General features: G+C 43.4%; 3 protein-coding genes across 8 annotated transcripts; all 3 read left to right on the top strand.

The window, feature by feature from the left end:
• Positions 1 to 1142: 1142 nt before the first annotated feature.
• On the top strand, positions 1143 to 8218 carry LOC116922704 (lachesin). 3 transcript variants are annotated; one of them, XM_032929091.2, is made up of 10 exons: positions 1143 to 1371; positions 1462 to 1623; positions 3316 to 3426; positions 4768 to 5066; positions 5854 to 5965; positions 6045 to 6128; positions 7074 to 7202; positions 7271 to 7390; positions 7464 to 7571; positions 7680 to 8218. In XM_032929091.2, exons 3-10 carry the CDS (start codon positions 3339 to 3341, stop codon positions 8156 to 8158), a joined length of 1419 nt encoding a protein of 472 aa, XP_032784982.2. In that variant the 5' UTR covers positions 1143 to 1371; positions 1462 to 1623; positions 3316 to 3338; the 3' UTR covers positions 8159 to 8218. The 3 variants fall into 3 exon arrangements, with proteins under 3 accessions (XP_032784982.2, XP_032784981.2, XP_045029869.1); XM_032929090.2 differs by having other exon boundaries at positions 1143 to 1623; XM_045173934.1 differs by lacking the exons at positions 1143 to 1371; positions 1462 to 1623 and having other exon boundaries at positions 2623 to 3426.
• Positions 8219 to 8366: 148 nt separating this feature from the next.
• Positions 8367 to 13377, top strand: LOC116922699 (lachesin). 4 transcript variants are annotated; one of them, XM_032929083.2, is made up of 11 exons: positions 8367 to 10238; positions 10339 to 10398; positions 10487 to 10584; positions 10718 to 10821; positions 10905 to 11017; positions 11223 to 11298; positions 11367 to 11532; positions 11622 to 11804; positions 12077 to 12199; positions 12282 to 12440; positions 12519 to 13377. In XM_032929083.2, the coding sequence occupies exons 3-11, from the start codon at positions 10503 to 10505 to the stop codon at positions 12893 to 12895; spliced, it is 1383 nt and encodes a 460-aa protein (XP_032784974.2). In that variant the 5' UTR covers positions 8367 to 10238; positions 10339 to 10398; positions 10487 to 10502; the 3' UTR covers positions 12896 to 13377. The 4 variants fall into 4 exon arrangements, with proteins under 4 accessions (XP_032784974.2, XP_032784973.2, XP_032784976.2 ...); XM_032929082.2 differs by having other exon boundaries at positions 10712 to 10821; XM_032929085.2 differs by having other exon boundaries at positions 10339 to 10409.
• A 499-nt stretch (positions 13378 to 13876) lies between these two features.
• On the top strand, positions 13877 to 16627 carry LOC116922706 (carboxypeptidase B). Its single transcript, XM_032929092.2, has 9 exons — positions 13877 to 14026; positions 14299 to 14483; positions 14578 to 14772; positions 15066 to 15260; positions 15339 to 15470; positions 15555 to 15661; positions 15738 to 15860; positions 15930 to 16104; positions 16165 to 16627. Exons 2-9 carry the CDS (start codon positions 14318 to 14320, stop codon positions 16437 to 16439), a joined length of 1368 nt encoding a protein of 455 aa, XP_032784983.2. The 5' UTR covers positions 13877 to 14026; positions 14299 to 14317; the 3' UTR covers positions 16440 to 16627.
• Positions 16628 to 17432: the final 805 nt, after the last annotated feature.

The following is a 17432-nucleotide window of genomic DNA, read 5'->3' as shown; positions in this document are numbered from 1 at the left end:
TGTAAATGTTGACGACATCCTATTTTCATCCGGCCAAAGAAACCAGAATCTGGCCAATATCACCATTCTGCATGGGTATAGACCCATCTGGTAAGTCCCCCGCCCAAGTTACTCGTCTTTCAGAAAGCCAAGTCTTAACATATTACGTCTAGTTTTCAACTATATTTTATTTTTAGTTTTTTTTTCTCTCTCCAGTACGTGACTACAAAAATAAATAATAATAATATGAAAAAAAAAAAGAGCCATTTCAATTTCTTTTTTGTTGATTCTTTATTCCGTAAATTTCATTTCACGGCGACTGCGCGAATCACTTACAGCTGGATTGAATTTGAATCGAGTTAAGCGATTCGCTTTACATTTTTCCCCTTTTATTTTATTTTTCTTGTACTTGCCTCTTGGATTGTATATAGCTGTATATACGTACAGCCAACATCTGCAACACAGGCCTTGTATTAGCCATGTCCGAGTGTGTGTGCACAGAAACAAAAGGGCGCCCTAGAGAGAGATAGAAATCCATTCAAATGGCCCGCTCAAGAATCGGCCACCCAGACAACCCAATTGTCTTTTCCCTTCCAAACCCAAAAAAAAAAAAAAAAACCAAAAAAACAAACAAACAACTGCAGGCTCTATAAAACTCGTCTATTTATTAATGCCAACTTTCCTTCTTCGAGTACAATCATATATAGTCATCATAAATATTACACATCTAATAATACAGGAGCTCAAGCGACATATTTTTTGCTTCGCTATTTTTGTCCTCCACTGAACCCGCAATCATGACATGACCATAACATAACAGCACAAGAAAACGCGCGCGATTGATGGTGCGCTGCCACTGCCGTTTTTTTACAACAGGCATAGTGTATATAGACTACAAACATCCACACAAGTTTGAAAAGAAAAAAAGAGGCGCAGAATTATATGTAGCGGCAGCAGGCGACAGCCAAAGCGCGCACAGTTGAAGCGAAGGGAAATGATCTTCATTCCATCGCTGGTGTAGCACGACGTATTTGTTGCGCCCCCAGCATCGTTCCGGCTTTGGGTTTGTTCACTATACAGTATAGACCCACCCACCCCCAACCCCTCCTCACAGTCAGAAAAAGGGCAGGGGTATAGGAGCTATAAGCTGACGGGTCGGGCCAGTTGGCCGCTTTATTCGTTGTCGAAGCAACGGACGTCTTGCATCTCTCGTAAAACTGCTCCGCTCTCTCTCTCTCTCTCTGCTGCTTGGGAAACGTCAACACAGGAAAACTATCGCACGCCACACACACACACACACACACGTCGGACGGAACAACAAAACGTCGAACGAGCAAAACATCATCATCATCCGGTGCGATTTTGGGGAAGCGGGGCCCGCATCAACAACAAGTACAATACTACTAACGCGCCTTCATTTTTCGCGTGCTGACGCTGTCGCTGGCGGTCTAGTTCTTGATTGATTGTTATTGGTTGTTACAGCCAATGATGAGCGTGTATAGACTATGGTCTCGACGCTCAGTGCTATAGTGCCATCACACCAAAGGTCTACGACAACAACAACAGCACCAGCAGCCAGCACGTGAAAGAAAAATTGTGCACCGCATTTTTGTACTCCCCCCTCTGACGGCGATTGGAAATAAGGTAAACACAAAATCTCGATTAAGTCTTGATTTTAGGAATTGATTGGAACGAGCCATCAAACAGATGTCAGCTGTTATGATTTGTTTTTGTTGTTGTTGTTGTTTGTGTGTTGAATATTGCAATATCGCTCGTTTGCACGTATGACCGCACGAGATTCCTTCGTCGTCTGTCAGCGACTATTGCAACCGATACATTAGGAATGAGTGGCACGTCTCGTCACCCCTCCGTCATCCAGCTGTGCTAGAAAACCCAGCAAAACAAAAAACAAAAAAAATGTGAAATCTCAGTTGAGTGGAGGGGAGCGAAGTCGGGATGATAATGCCAGTATGCAAGTGCTGTATTAGGAATGCCGGTCAATCTAAATCCTCCACCCGCCTTGATTTGCTCTTGCGATTGATTATGTGAGCGCAGTCATTTACAGTCGGCTTGTCCATTTCAACGTACATTTTCAAACGCTAAATATATCTAAGTCGTCGGGGCGGAAGGCAATGGCGAGATGTTGAAGAACGACGATTTTTTTTTTTTGAACGCAGATGCCATGAAGCCGATACGTGTCATTCAGCTGCGCGAGCTGTCAACATCAGCTAAACTAAATAAATGATTAAAGATGTCTTTTTCTTTTCAACGAATACTATATATCGAGCACGTGTTGGAGGGGGGGTTGCAAGTCGTGGAGGAGAAGTGGAGTGAGAAGTGGACGTCACGTGTTGAAGAATGCGTGGCGACGCTTAGCATGGAACACAGATCTATATCCAGTAGCCATCCATTTTTGAAATGGAGGCTCACAAAGCCCTTTGCTATGTAGAGACCTACTAACAGATGCATTGAGCGGGGGAGGAAACTATCACGCTAATGATTCACAGTTCGTAATGTCGTTGCTCATAGTCGACTGTCATCCCGACAATTCCATCCCCCCCCCCCCCCAATTTTTGAAGAAATAATCAAAATAAATAAATAAATAAATTCCTCTTTATCCTGCACAGATGCAAGTTAGAAGAGAGCCCACGTTGGAATCAAATATGTTTCTGCTCACTGCCAGGTCACGGTCGATGAGACGACGGGTTCATAAATGTTGTGCCATAGTATTTTAGTATTCCATGTTAGACTCGTCCCCCTTTGTCCCCACTTCATAAGTTGGTAGATATTTGCCTGTCAAATCGTCTTTGGTGTGTGCCTCTGTTGTTTTCGCTGCGTACAACGTGGAATATTCACCAGCAAGCGCCGTCATCAACGTCGACACGCAACTTTGCAGTCAGACAAACCAGATCGCGCGCATCCAGCTATTGGGCGGGCAAGTAGGAAGACGATCGAGATAAATAGACATGAGAGGCGGGCAGGAAATAAACAGTGAACCGGAGAGAGCGGTCGCGAAAAGAACCGCCAGTTTCGAACGAAGAGGAAAGTGGTGAGAAAAAAGTCGGACTTTGAAAGTCCCGGAAGAGAGAGAGAGAAAAAGAAGTGCTTGAAATCGCTTGTTGGTGACACGAGTCCTCTCATCGTCGGCACTCGATGGTGCGGATGTCCTTTTAGACCGAACGCTTGCGGACGAGATGGACATTGCTCCGCTTGTATATGAAATCTACTTGTATTTTCAACCGACCAGTGGAAACATTTGTTTTTTGAAATCGCGTGATTTGTAAACATAACCGCACACATTTTGATCCGTGCAACACGCATCCTCTCTTTTGCCAGTGTCGGATAAATAGACCGCAATCATGCTGGCCAACAAGACGAATGGGAGGGCATCAAACAGCTGGACGTTACCCATCACCCTGTTGCCATGGCTTTTCATCTCGATGGCAGGTAAGCAATGAAACATATAATACACAAAGTATAAAAACTGTCCCAATCATTTAAGTAACAAAAAAGTAATAATAATTCATGTATTTAAGGCATAGCTATTTAAGTGTTTATTGGATAATTCGCTGTGATGCGAAGCTCGCCGGGATTGGGCGTTGAGAGGGAGATGGGGGATGAGAATGTAAGGGTGCGTCAAAACCCTACATATATATAAATAAATATAAATCCGAGAAGGCGCTACATACGGAGCCAGGGGAAAATGAAGAAGAGGGGGGGGGGATACGATGTTTTGCACTCAGTTCGATGAGAATCGTCACGACTCGTTTTTTTTCTTTTCTTTCCCCCAACCGAAACTTGTGTTGCCGCCATTCAATTAAAACATTAGCGCGTGTGGTGGCGGTGGGAGCCGAACGTGATGTCGGGTGTGTTGGGGCGGATGATGCCGCCGGCGGAGAAACAACGGAGCGACAATAGCGGAACGCGACGCTTTGTTGTGGCGAAAGGGAGAGAGAGAGAAGGAGAAACATAAAAAAATCAAATCCCCGTGTCGACTTATTCGAGAGATGATGCTGAAAAACCATGCGGAACGTTGGCGGATGACATGGATGCAAACGTTCAAATAGACACACGATAAAAGAAAGGGGGGACGAGATTCACAAGAATTTGATGGATTTTTTGTTTAATCAGAACAAAAGAGAAAGAAACTTCAGAAAGAGTTTGGAAAGGCCTGATTAAAGCAGATCTTAAACCTGTTAATCACGGAGTTTACGTTTCGTGAAACTGGGAACAGTTCGCGTTGTTGTCGCGTTCATTAGTTCAATCAAATTTCGATATGCAAAGTGAGAAAGACGTCACCTGCTACAGATATTGTTGACGAAGGTCTTGTAACGTAATGATCTCGTATTATCAATCAAGCTTTCATTTCCAAGTTGTCGTATATTCCCTGTTGGCCTGTTATCCCGCTGTTATCGAATCAATTGTGCACAACAACGTGCATACATCCCAACTTCGACGTAGGCCACCAAGTTAGACTAGCCGCAATCCTTGTAAATATTCATTCGATTTGATTCGGCAAGCTTAAATAGCCAACGGATGTCAATCAAGACCTTTTAAAGAAACGAACGCTATATTGCGTGTTCTCATATACCGTTACGATACGATGAGTGGCTCGCATCATCCTATCCGTATCGACCAACTTATTCCGTACATTTGACCAGCCATCCTATATTCAATATACATAATTCCACAGTTTCATATCAATTCTAATTGGCTTTCATTCTTGATCTTGTTCCGGCTATATACCAACAATTTACCCTGCGAACACACTGACGGACATTCAAACAGTGACGGACAGCCGCTATTTGCCGGAATTCGAGCGGCCTCTGCCCAACCAGACGGTGACGCTGGGCGCTGAGGCCGTCCTGTCGTGTCACGTCGCTCATCTCGGCGGCTACAAAGTCGGCTGGATCAAGTCGGATTCGAAAGCCATTCAGGCCATCCACACGCACGTCATCACGCACAACACCCGCATATCCGTGCGCCACTTTGGCCATTCCGTCTGGCAGCTGGTCATCGCCGACGTCCAGCGCGAGGACGAAGGCCTATTCATGTGCCAAATCAACACGGATCCCATGAAAAGTCAGGTATTATATAATATACCACGATCATCACGTCAGGGTCAAACGGGATGCCAGTTTTGGGCCCGTCTCTATCCCCGCTGTTTGTTAATAACATCCCCCCCCCTCCCCCACTTTCCGGCTTTCGCCATTCTGTCGACTCTAAAATGATGTAGCTTTTATAATTCCATCATTTCATCAGAGCGCTTTGAATCATGATTAAGAACTCCGTCCCGATGTCGCCCGCTGATTGGAATAAAGTGTTTTCCTGTTCGCTATATAGCTACGCTCGTGGTCCCCCCATCCTGCATGTAGCGTAGTAGTTTTCCCGCATTTGTCCATGTCTATAAAAAGAAGTGGGGTTTCTATTTTTAAAATTTTTTTAGTTTTCCTCGCATGTGCATCGTCATTACGTATACGACCATCAGTGAATGAGATGATCCGCAGGCACGGAGAGAGCGGGCGATTTCGCAGAGATTGAACTGCATAATTGAATGATGTGATTTCGCGCGCGTTTTTCTTCTTCTTCTTCTTCTTTTTTTTTTTTTTACTTACTACTGCTATCCATCTCTCTCTCTCTCCGTTCTCTATCCTTATATATTTCTACCTCTGTGCTATTCACATCTGCCAGAATGAGAGCGTTGCTAGGGAAGCTGCCACTTTAGCCCAGCCAGCCAAGTTCTAAATGAATTATTCAACGAACAAACCTGATTGCGTTACGGGTTGCCACGGATAGAATTGGAAGAGGGGAATCTTTGTCACTATGGTTTGAATGTTTGCGTCTTTGCTTACATCGCTCACGCTTTTCGTGTAGGTGGCTTACCTGAGGGTTGTCGTGCCGCCAGAGATCGAGCCCACCGACAGTGGAACTAATGACGTCATGACTTCCGAAGGCAGTTCCATTAAATTGGGATGCAAAGCAAAAGGTGAAACTTTTTCTTTGCAACTTTGTTAATAATTAATACAATTATCGACGTTTTCATCGTGGCTGACTCGTTTTTTCAGGTGATCCTCCGCCCACAGTTCGCTGGCACCGTGAAGATGGCGAAGACATCACAATGCGGACAGTCAACGGCGAACGTCTCCGCTGTAAATCAATTTCTTCATTTCGTTCGTATCATGTGGAAACAAACAAAAAAAAATTGTTTTTTTTTTTTCGAATTTTTTCATTTTTCTTCACCTTTCGTCAGTCTCTCTATTTCAACGCTAGATGTCTCCAGCTTCTCGCGAGTTACTTGTCTTGCAGGTTCTTTGCGCAAACATTGGGAATCACTCAAAATTGGATAGTACCATTACCATTTCACCGTTGATGGAGTGGAATCAATGGCAGGCACACACCAGACTGGCAGTGGAGAATTATTTAGTGGTGAAACAGTAGCACAATTGAATCGTTAACACGCAGTGTTCCCAGGGACCCTTACGAAACAGTCACATCAGCGTTTCTTGTCAATTTCATTCGTCCCCGCATTATGTCGACGATAGGCAAGAGTCTGTATACACACCATCCCGCTCACGCCAAGATCTATAGACCGAAACGAGAAAAGCAGACTGAACCAACAAGATTTGATGAGGCGCTAATAACGGATTCTATTTTTTTTTTTATTTCTTCCTTCCAGCGGATCTCCATTCGCTTGTAAACAAAGCGCATAAGAGACAAACAAAAGAGAACGAGATTGATAGAGATAGACAACAGAAACGGGGAACACAAAAGTTTGGCCACCTTTTCAATCAGCATTTAAACAATGAATTCATTAATAAAATATCCCTTGTGTCGTTTCTTGTTGGCTACGAGTCAACCTGGCTACGAGTCGTCCTCGATGTGAAAAATTAGCCAAGTCAATAAGAAAAATTGACTCTCTGTTTCAACAGACGAAACCTGAAATCTGTTTTTTGAAACATTTTTTTCTTTTCAATTATATATCGTTCACCTCTGTACACGTCAGAAAATTAATGTGTAGGTTATCCAACGGTGATGCGTCCATGAGGTATTAAACGATTTTTTAAAAAATTAATTTGATGTATTCAACTCGATAGTCGCAACGTACGAGGGTGAAACGCTGTCGCTGATCAGAATCAGCCGGCTCGACATGGGCGTCTACGTTTGCACGGCTTCCAACGGAATTCCGCCGGCCGCTTCCCGCCGGATTGCCGTAAACATTAATTGTAAGTCACTTTTCTATTTGATTTGATGCTCGTTGTAAATGAAACTATTTCTACCTTTAATTCCGCAGTCAATCCGGTCATCAACGTCCCCAATCAGCTGATTTGGTCAACCCAAGGCAATAATTTCACGATGGAATGCAACGTCGAAGCGTTCCCACGCTCCGTTAACTATTGGATTAGAGGCGACGGTAAATTGAAAAATACTCGTCACATACGCGGCCCGTTCATTTGTCTTTTCTTGTCTCATTTCACGCGACGTAGGCGAATTGATCATTTCGGGCAACAAATTCGGTGTGTCTGAAGTGCGTGACTCGATATTTGCTTCCAGGATGGCACTGACGGTGCACTCGTTCGAAAAATCTGATATTGGTATGCACGATGCTGATGAAACTGTGCAAGAAATCAATCCTTTTCAAAAGATTGTTAATAAGGACGCAAACTATAGCCGTCTTGTGATTGGTTGCCTTTTTTGAACAGGCAAGTACCGGTGTATCGCCAAGAACTCGCTGGGCGAAGTTGAAGGACGCATTCACGTCTACGAAAGTAACTCATGGCCGGCTGCCCGGGCAACGACAAGGAGGTCAATCGACTACTCTGAAGATCTGGAAGAGGCCAATAACGGCCTCGATCATCACCACCAGCATCGGCAGCAACACCAGCAGAGGCGACAGCAACAGGACCATGAAGTGGACGAGCGCAATGACGTCGAAGATGAAGATGAAATTCACCAGCAAGGCGATGGTTCCTTGATATTATCAATGGCACCGCCAGGTCGCGACACTTTGCATTACCAGTTGACGACGACCGAGCGGAGCTTGTGGCGGAGTGGCAGCCGCAGCGGCTCGTCCGCCCTCGCGTCCCCTTGGCTTCCGCTGTTTTCTTCGGCCGCGTTCACTTCTCTCCTCTGCCTAGTCCCATCTTTCCCCCGTTTCATTCCGTTTTGCCGTTACATTTAAAAAATCGCGATTTACTCCATCAAAATTATTACGATTATCAATATAATCCGTTTGTCCATCGCGTCTATTTGAATGTCTTGTTTTGAATAGCGCGCCATGTAATCATCATCTTCTAGACGTGTGCGTAGCTATTCAGCTGGATGCGTCTTGTCTTTCATTTCGCCTTAGATGAGGTGCGGAGGCTGGTGGGAAATAAGTTTTTTTTTTGTTTTCACGCATTTATTTATTCCTATATAAGAGTCGATGACGATGAACATTTTCCAAGTCACTAAGCCTATAAGCCCCATCCAGAGCGATATTGAGAAAAAAGGAAATGCTGTATACTCTTCCATTTTCGTTCCTCTTCTCTTCCGTTTCCCTCAAACTGGGCCCCACTGTCTACCACTGATGGGCGTCTGAAAAATGCCACAAAAGGGCCCCCTCGGATTTTATTTATTTGATTTTTTTTTCGTATCTATTTTTCCGTCGTCATGTGTGTAACATAGGCCTACGATCAAGTCCTATATAGGACTACATCTACTATCCCTTTCGAAAAAAGACCTCTTGCCGCGATTTGTAAAGATATATAATAGAGATCCAATCTGTGGAGGCAAGACGAGCGGCTGCTGGAGTGTAGGAGGTCCGGTATAAAATTGCGGCCAGAGGTTTTGATGGGGTTCCGCACCAGTTTGCCGTCCACTCGAACAAGAGGCTACGGGCGACGACAGTCCGCACTTGAATCCGCGGCCCCTTCGTCTCTTGTGTACATATATTCTCCTTTTCTTTTTCCTTTTCTTCTCTTTTCCTTCTTCTGTTTATGTACCACCAGCTTTTCGAATCAGAGCGGAAAAGCGTAGGACACTGGCAAATACTTTGTCGTCATGGGCGACGTTGAATGGTCACCTCCCCCCCACCCAAATAAAAAAAAAAAAAAATACCACGAAAGGCATCAGTGCCAGCGTTGTAATGGAGAAAGAGAGGCTGTATCACCACTAGTTCAACGCTCCATGATCTCGTCATCACAATCGACACGTCTATATATATACAGCCGGCGAACAGATTTGTTCTCAACACCACCAAGCGCAAATTGCCGGTCTTTTAGCGCGTACGCGCCCGGTCTAAATGTTGTGCCGGTGGGTCCTCTATATATTTTTCTTATCTGTCCAGTCGATTACGTCTCACCATTTTGAGTAGAAATCGATAAGTCATGTGAGCAGAGAAAGAGAGCCGGGGTAAAGAAGAAAACAAGAAAAAAAGGGAACCAAACAAAATACGGAAAAAGGTTTTGAGTCAAAAAATCTGTCCTTTTATTTATTTTTTTTTTGAACGTTCGATGGTCACGGTGAGGGCCGAAAAAGAGCAGCCCTCATATTTTCGATTGCAAATCGATTCGTTCCACAAGTATTGTTGCATTTCAAATCGAATGCGCTACAGACACTATAGTTTGAGGTTAGTGATCGAGTGTTTGATCTGCCATTTGTGAGTGGCACACACTCCTCCTCTATCCCGCTGAGCTAATAGGTCTACACATGCTCCTTCGATAGTTAGAAACAATTATCAAGAAAAAGACGGCAGAGTTTCTTTATGCTACTTTTATTTGTTCGCCTTTTACCAGGAGAACGGGCTTTTCTTCGAAACGAAAGAACAAGGCATCACCAGTTGCGCAGTTCATTGCATTTTCTTGTCCGTCTACGACTTTGGAACGCACCCGTTCGCCGTTGTCGGCTCAATCGTGATACATATATGGCCAGCTAGATTTGACACACACAAAAGGTGATGTCTCCTCCCCGTCCGTTGGATCCCCCTTTTTTTTTGGGTGGGGGCCACGCGCTTTGCCGAATGCCGCCCTTCTTGTAGTATTGATACGAAAACCACCTCCTTTTCGCTATGTCCGTGCAGTGCTACTACTTCCGTTACAGCTTTTTCGGCCGCTATCTTCAGTCGCCCCTGAAATCTCTCACCATCCGCTCGATTTGTCGTCAGTGCGCCGCCGGAGTCAAACACGACCGCAACTTCACTCAAGAAAATTGACGAGTTTTTACACCGTTGACGCAGTTTTGAAAGTGGACTATTTTGGACAAGCATACCCCCGAGTGCCAAGGTAAATTGCGCAATTTGGTGTTCAAATGATTGAGATATTATTCAAATATGTAATACGCAGTACATTTTTTTGGTTTGTTTTTGTTTTGCGGATGATGCAGTAATTATAAGACGTTTTGGACAAGACCGACTCATCAGAATTCCGGCTCCATCGACGACGCGTGAGTACACAGTATGGCATTAACTCACTCTACCTTTCACGCGATGAATAGGATAACGAAGTTAAAAGCTCCGGCGCTCTTAATCCAGAATTGACAGGGTGGGCATGAGTCGGCTATTCCGTTTGTGTTGCTGGTGTTGGGCGCTTTCAGCCATGTCGCTAGACAGATTACCACTAGCTCTTACCGGTAAGAGTTTCTCCTTTGATTACACGTTCGCGTCCCCGCGTTTTGAATTAACAGCTTTGAACAGTCTGAATGGGCGGGAAAAAAAAGAGAAACTGATGACCCTTATTTTTAAAAAATAAATAAAAAGCTACAGATGAAGCGGAACCGGATTTCATCGGGCAAATAGACAACGTGACGGTAGCTCAGGGTCGAGATGCCATCCTATCGTGTACAGTTTCCCACTTGAACGACTACACGGTAAGAACTTATAATAAGAGCCGAACAGCAATAACGGCCAGAAGATATGTTTCTAATTGAATTCCTAACGCGTTGGTCGTCAGGTTGGCTGGGTGAAGGTGGACACGAAAGCCATTCAGGCCACTGGCAGGCGAGTGGTGACCCTAAATAGCCGCGTCTCAGTCGAGAACATTCCCGACTCGCCCATTTGGAAACTGTGAGTGGCCCCTTTTTTTCTTCTTCTGAAGCTAGACTATATATGCACTCCAATCTTTGTCGATGACGAGCAAAGACGCAAGACAATATATACGTATATATAATACTGAGACGATAGTACAGGTCGACATTTTCTTGATATTATTTTCATTCTCTATATTCTCTATATTCTTATACATTTTGTGCAATGCGCAACGAAACAAAAGGATCATCAAGAGCGCCCAACCCGACGACGCTGGCTACTATATGGCGCAAATCAACACGGACCCAATGAAAAGCCAGGTCCTCTTTCTCTTAGCAATTTCCCTCTGTTCATTCTAACGTATATCCATTTTCATACTAATCAACAGATGGCTTACTTATCGGTAATGGAACCGCCTAATATTGACGACGAAGCGACGCCCAGCGTTAGGCAAGTGCGTGAAAATGAGCCAGTTGAACTCTACTGCCAAGCTACTGGCCAGCCAGTGCCGATCATTGCGTGGAAACGGGAGGACGGTACCAACATCAGTCACGGTTCGAATTTGTTTGTTTTTTTTGTTTCCTTCCCCTTCCAATAATTCAATTATGATGTCATGTAAATTGATACTGATGGTCCACTATAGATCCCTGCCGTCACGCCAATGACACGCAACAGAAAATTGTATCGTCCAACGGTTCACTTCCCAAGGGTCACGGCCGATTATGCATCGCTTCGGCCGATCGCTCGTCAATGGGCACATACTTTTGCATCGCTTCCAATGGCGTACTGCCGTCGGTCAGCAAACGTATCCAACTCGTCGTTTTATGTGAGTCCGAACAACGCACCGACCTATATACAACAGCCATCTATTACACGAATTCAGCCAGTCACGTATATAAGAAAAGAGTTTGTAGATCGACTGCCTTAGAATATCAAAAGAGGCAGCCGGCTCTTTTGATCACACAACTGATGGGTGTGATCATTTATTAAAAATTTTAGGTGGAAGAAAAGGCCAGAATGAGACATGATTTTCATTTCATTTAAGAATTAATTTTCGCTTTCAAGAGATATGTTCTTGATGAGTTTCTCTTTGTCTAGTCCCGACAGCTATCAGGGCTGAGAAACCATTAGTGGGAGCTCCCGCAGGAGTCAACGGCATCGGGCTGGAGTGCATTGTTGAAGCCTCGCCTCTGAGCCATCATCTTTTCTGGTACTTTGGCAGTAAGTTTTAGAGTTTTCAAAAATGATTGTCAAATTAGATTTCATAAAGCTATTGTAATCTATTCTTTGATTTACGTGGAAGACACTTCCATCGGACCGAACGAGCGACATACAATGACTATTCATAAGATCAATGCCTACACTATCAAGATGACGCTGGCAATTTTGAATCTACGGGAAACAGACGCTGGCCTTTATCGGTGCCAAGCGGGCAGGAGTGAAGCTACAATACGGCTTTATAGTACAAAGATTTGAATTTTTAAAAATAAATCTATGTATACGTTCGTACCCTTCACGGTTTGCATTGTTTCAATCACAGTACACAATCCAATGACTACGCCATCTCGGTCAACAACTACTAAATGGATGCTGGACATTAGAACGACGCCGTGGAAAGAGAGGCAGCTACGGACGAGTGCCGCTCATTTGGCTATTATTCAATCGCCGGTCATCACGACGGAGACTTACCGGTCAGTGACGCTCAATCGGCACACATCATCGCAGGCCGAGGTTCTCACCAGCAGCAACAGACCAGTGCAGGAAGTCGTTTACAAGAATCCCTCTGTTCACAGAAGGCCTCCCAGCAGCTCAACGGCATCGGATTTGAACCATCAGCATCGGCCTACTGGTCAACTAGTGTTGATGACTTCAATGATTGCAATTCTTACTCAGGTGATCAGCTTTGTCTCGTGCTGAAAAGTGAACGAGAATGAATTTTTAAAAAATTGACGAAATCAATGTAACCATATAGCAGTTTTCCCCGGTGTGTGAGTTGTGTACATTATCGTGACAGCCGTTTGATAATCGTTTAGATCAAACTGCGATACGTAGAATTCAATGTTTGATTATTCATGTTTTTTTTATTTAAACGTTTTCTGGGTATTTTTTAAAATCTTGTTTTAGGAGAATCGGTTCTTCTTTCCAGTATCATGGAAAAATGTATTCAAATGGTAATAACTAATTGGTAAGAAATACATGTCCCACTTTTTACTTTCCAATAGAAATAGTGAAATGGGACTTTGAAAAAATTGTGTAAAGGTTAGAAAGTTCGAGCATTTGTTACTCGTAACGTCTCTCTTTTAGTTCTTGTTTACAATTGATAATCAGCTATTATAAAGTCATGAAAGCCGAAAAGATTTCAGATGTAAACAGCGAATACAATTAGTCTAGTTTAAAAACGATGAAAACGAGAATTTTTTGATTCCTCACGTAAACAACAACCGAACCGCGAGAGCTAAGGTTTACGCAACAAGGATTGGCTGCAAGAACAAAAGTTGTATATCGGATATATCCTGGCATAAATCTCGGAAAAAGCAGGAATGGGCCTGCAGGTCGGCTCGACATTGGCTTGATTATATTCCGAGTTATGGTCGGCCGGCTATTGGTAAGCCGGATATTGTCTGTGAGCTAAAGCGACACACAGACATTCTCAGTAAAATGTGATATAGTTCGGTTGCATGTTCAGTATATATGATTCTCGAGCACATGCTAGATTCAGGTGAAGATAATGGCCACACAGCTCATAAAGTTTTTTTTTTAATACTTTTCTTTTTTCCACCTAAGTGAGTACAAATGGTTAGGTCAATGGGCGAACGGACGCGTCTGGTCGAAGTGCGTCACACTTACGTTCGGTTGACAGACACAGATATATTAAACCTCCCTTTCTTTTTGAAAAAAAAAAAAAAATAATGTAGCAGCTTGCATCCGTCTTTTTAAACGAGAACACTGACGAAAAGCTAAGGTGTCTGCAGTTCGTTTCGCTCCCTGCTGCTATCAAGTAACTCGATTAAAGAAGCTCTTCGGATCCACGTGTCAAAGCTTTGGCAGGTACGAATAGTTTTAAAAAATTAATCACAAGTTTTTCCTTTTCTTTATTGTCCTTACAAAATAAAAATTCGATGCCGCGCAGAATGTGTGTATAGTAGACTAGTACCAGGAACCTCAACTAAAACGTTTAAATTAATTCGAGTTCGATCATTCAAAGTAAACCAACACAAACCTATGATGTTGAAATCAGTCTAAATGCTTCCAGTCCAAAAGTCTGGAAGACAAAGTGCATCAATACCGTTTACTAACTTACTGATTTTGATTGTTTTTAGTCATTTTATCCAGCATCCGATGATGTCGCTATTACTTGCCATTGCGCTGAGCTGCGTGTTTGTCATCAGTCAAGTCGCTGCAGAAGAAAGCGAGGTGGTTTCTTATGCGGGATTCCAGGTTTGGAAAATCAAACCTAATTCAGAAAAAGAATGGCAATTTATTTTGGACATTAAAGATTCCTATGGTAAGGCGAACATTTTAAACACGGTGGAGTAGACTTACTAATGTCATGTCTTAACTTAAATGATTGCAACTGTCGCACGTAAACGAAAAAAAAGAACTTGAGCTGTGGAATGAAAGAAGAATGACCAGGGATCCGATTGATGTTCTAATACCACCACAGAGCCAGACGAAACTCAAATCAAAACTGGCTGAGCGCAAAATATCCTACGTCGTTGTCATCAGCGACTTGCAGACGGCCATCGACAATCAAAAGACAAACATCAACAAAACCACTTCCGACTCAAAAGCCGGTAAGCCTCAACTCGTGTTCGTAAATAACTACACATGAATGCCTAACAAAAAAGCGTATTGTTATGTTGACTTGTAAAATTTCCGTGTTATATACAATCGAATATAATCGAATAAGTAAAAACTAACAAAGAAATCTTTGCTATTCTGGGTAGCATTATTACCCTAACAAACAAATGTTAACAGAAAGACTAAGATATCAGCGCGAAGCCTGTAATGGAATGCTGCGCTGGTATGTTGTCGTTCATTCGCAACCAAAACCAAACTCTTTATTTGAATGCTTTTTGCTCGACAGCCTACAATATGGACTGGATCAGCTACCACAGACTGAACAACATTTATGCCTTCTTGACTTACCTGAACACCACTTACCCGAAGCTTGTCCAATTAATAAATATCGGTTCCTCGTATGAAAAACGCCCACTGTACGTCATCCGAATCTCCAACTCTTCTTCACCCGGCACGAGACCCGCCATCTGGATTGATGGAGGTTCTATCTATATACCCACAGACATTTTCTGTTTTTGCAATACAGTTCACTATAATCAGAAACTTCATCGATTACTAGGAATTCACGCAAGGGAATGGATTTCGCCAGCTGTCGCCACGTACATTATCCAACAGTTAGTTGAAGTACCTGCAAACGCGAAGCTCTTGTCCAACGTCGACTGGTACATCATGCCCGTCGTAAACCCAGATGGTATTATTATAGTTTTTTTTTTCATCACAATTCTTCGCTGGGATAAAATGAAAAATAATTTCCATCAAATTGAAATGAAAAAAGGTTACGAGTTTACACACACGACTAATCGTATGTGGCGCAAAACTCGTTCCGTCTCCAGCACGTCATCCTGTCGCGGTGTTGATCCCAACCGTAACTTTGGTTTTAAGGTGAATTTGATTACCGATATTTCAGAAAGTAATAGCAAACAAATTTTATCCTCCGTCACTGTTTCAAATGATGCAGTGGGGTGGTCTGGGTGCGAGCACTAATCCGTGCCAGGATACCTACAGAGGCACTAAAGCCTTTTCTGAGCCAGAGACTCTTGCAACTTCGAATTTTATTAAGGGGAAATCGAGTCAAATCAAAGTAAATACGTTCATTTATCTGATGATTAAGAATTTTGTTTGGTTTTGCTAACACTGCCATTGCATACAGCTGTACCTGACATTGCATAGCTATGGGCAGTACGCGTTGATTCCTTATGGATACGATGTCGTTTATCCACCTGATTATAACGATCTGTTGGCACTTGCTAACAATGCCGCATCTAAATTTGTGAAATACACGTATACAGTTGGTAATTCGGCCGACTTGCTTTACGCAGCCTCAGGTGAATTTCAGCTTAAAATGTTTCAACAATTTAATGACGAGACTGTTCTTCTGTGCAAAGGTGCTTCGGATGACTGGGCCAAATCGATTGGCATCAAATACAGCTACACCTTCGAGTTGCCAGACAGAGGAACAAACGCATTCACTTTGCCAGCATCGGAAATTTTGCCTGTGTGCCAAGACTTCTTCCCAGCTTTGGATGTTTTTGCCACCAAAGTGGCGACTTGCTGCGGCGCTTTTACAACCACCACGACCAAACCTTTGACCACTAGGACCACACGGCCGACCACAACTACAAAACGTACTACAACAAAGTGTCCTTGTACCTGTGGATAAACTAGGCGATTTTAAATGTCCTTCCGCTGACCCCGACATCTTCCTCTCGACCTTGTACACGTAATTCAAGAACTGAACCAAAAGTTAAATTCGGCCTGATAGAAATGTCTCTGATAGAAATTGATTGGCAAAATAAATTTCCCGATAGGAATTCTTGCAAACCGGAATTCCTCGTCATTTCATCTCAACCGTCCCACGTTTTTTCTGAGATTTTTCCCGATAGATGGCGCCATTTTCGCAAAGGGTCCCCCAATAATCTTTTATACGTTTTCTTATCTTCCAATCTAGAACGCGGATATTGGTATCATCTTGTAGAGAAAATAATGCTGCAGCAGGTTACGTCCCCGTAATTTTAGGCTGAACGGTGAGATATTGCCGAGCAACTTAGGATGCGTTTTATCGTCAACATTTGAGCTCAACCCGAACCTAAATTATGCTCAATCAGTATTTTTTCGTTAACCAATTGTCACAGTTGAGCTCAATTTCCGTTTTATGGTTCATCAAAAGATCAATCAAGGTAGAGCCCTACCAAATTGACCGAGATCTTTTCTAAAAGTTCAACCACAGTCCAGACCATGGTTGAACTTAGCGCTCGGCCCCGCGCCGAACGGGTAGCTTTTTTGGCGATCAGGTAGGTAATTTTGACTTTCGGTGCAGATCTGACAGATCGCAGATCGTCCATTTTCTTTTCACAAATACGCGAAAAGTATTAAACTCGAATATTAAATGTTTCCTAACTTTACAAAGGTGCAAAAGTGCTAAATTCATTACTGTAAGTAGTTAATTTCATAAGTAGTTTTAAAGCCGCCATCTTAAAAAATGGCGGCAGATCTAACCGATCGCACTGAAGAACCGCACCGAAACCGATCTGTTTCTGGAGGACCCGAACCAATCGCAACAGATCGTCCATTTTTCGGGTAGATCAGATCGGTTTACCCGATCTCGGCCAATCGGGGCCGAGCCCCAGATGAACTAAATCAAAGTTAGTTGACC

This window comes from Daphnia magna, linkage group LG5 (genome assembly GCF_020631705.1).
Source record: "Daphnia magna isolate NIES linkage group LG5, ASM2063170v1.1, whole genome shotgun sequence".
Classification (NCBI taxonomy): Eukaryota; Metazoa; Arthropoda; class Branchiopoda; order Diplostraca; family Daphniidae; genus Daphnia; species Daphnia magna.
This window is presented reverse-complemented; position numbering and strand designations above follow the sequence as displayed.

What these genes read in the sequence shown, in the direction of transcription:
- LOC116922706 (XM_032929092.2), top strand. Translation starts at nt 14,318, where the DNA reads ATGATGTCGCTATTACTTGCCATTGCGCTGAGCTGCGTGTTTGTCATC. An exon ending in CACTTCCGACTCAAAAGCCG is followed by an intron (nt 14,773 to 15,065) that starts GTAAGCCTCAAC and finishes TTTGCTCGACAG; the next exon opens with CCTACAATATGGACTGGATC. An exon ending in CGCCATCTGGATTGATGGAG is followed by an intron (nt 15,261 to 15,338) that starts GTTCTATCTATA and finishes ATCGATTACTAG; the next exon opens with GAATTCACGCAAGGGAATGG.
- LOC116922704 (XM_032929091.2), top strand. Translation starts at nt 3,339, where the DNA reads ATGCTGGCCAACAAGACGAATGGGAGGGCATCAAACAGCTGGACGTTA. An exon ending in ATTGGGATGCAAAGCAAAAG is followed by an intron (nt 5,966 to 6,044) that starts GTGAAACTTTTT and finishes TCGTTTTTTCAG; the next exon opens with GTGATCCTCCGCCCACAGTT. An exon ending in CTATTGGATTAGAGGCGACG is followed by an intron (nt 7,391 to 7,463) that starts GTAAATTGAAAA and finishes CACGCGACGTAG; the next exon opens with GCGAATTGATCATTTCGGGC.
- LOC116922699 (XM_032929082.2), top strand. Translation starts at nt 10,503, where the DNA reads ATGAGTCGGCTATTCCGTTTGTGTTGCTGGTGTTGGGCGCTTTCAGCC. An exon ending in GACTCGCCCATTTGGAAACT is followed by an intron (nt 11,018 to 11,222) that starts GTGAGTGGCCCC and finishes ACGAAACAAAAG; the next exon opens with GATCATCAAGAGCGCCCAAC. An exon ending in CGGACCCAATGAAAAGCCAG is followed by an intron (nt 11,299 to 11,366) that starts GTCCTCTTTCTC and finishes ACTAATCAACAG; the next exon opens with ATGGCTTACTTATCGGTAAT.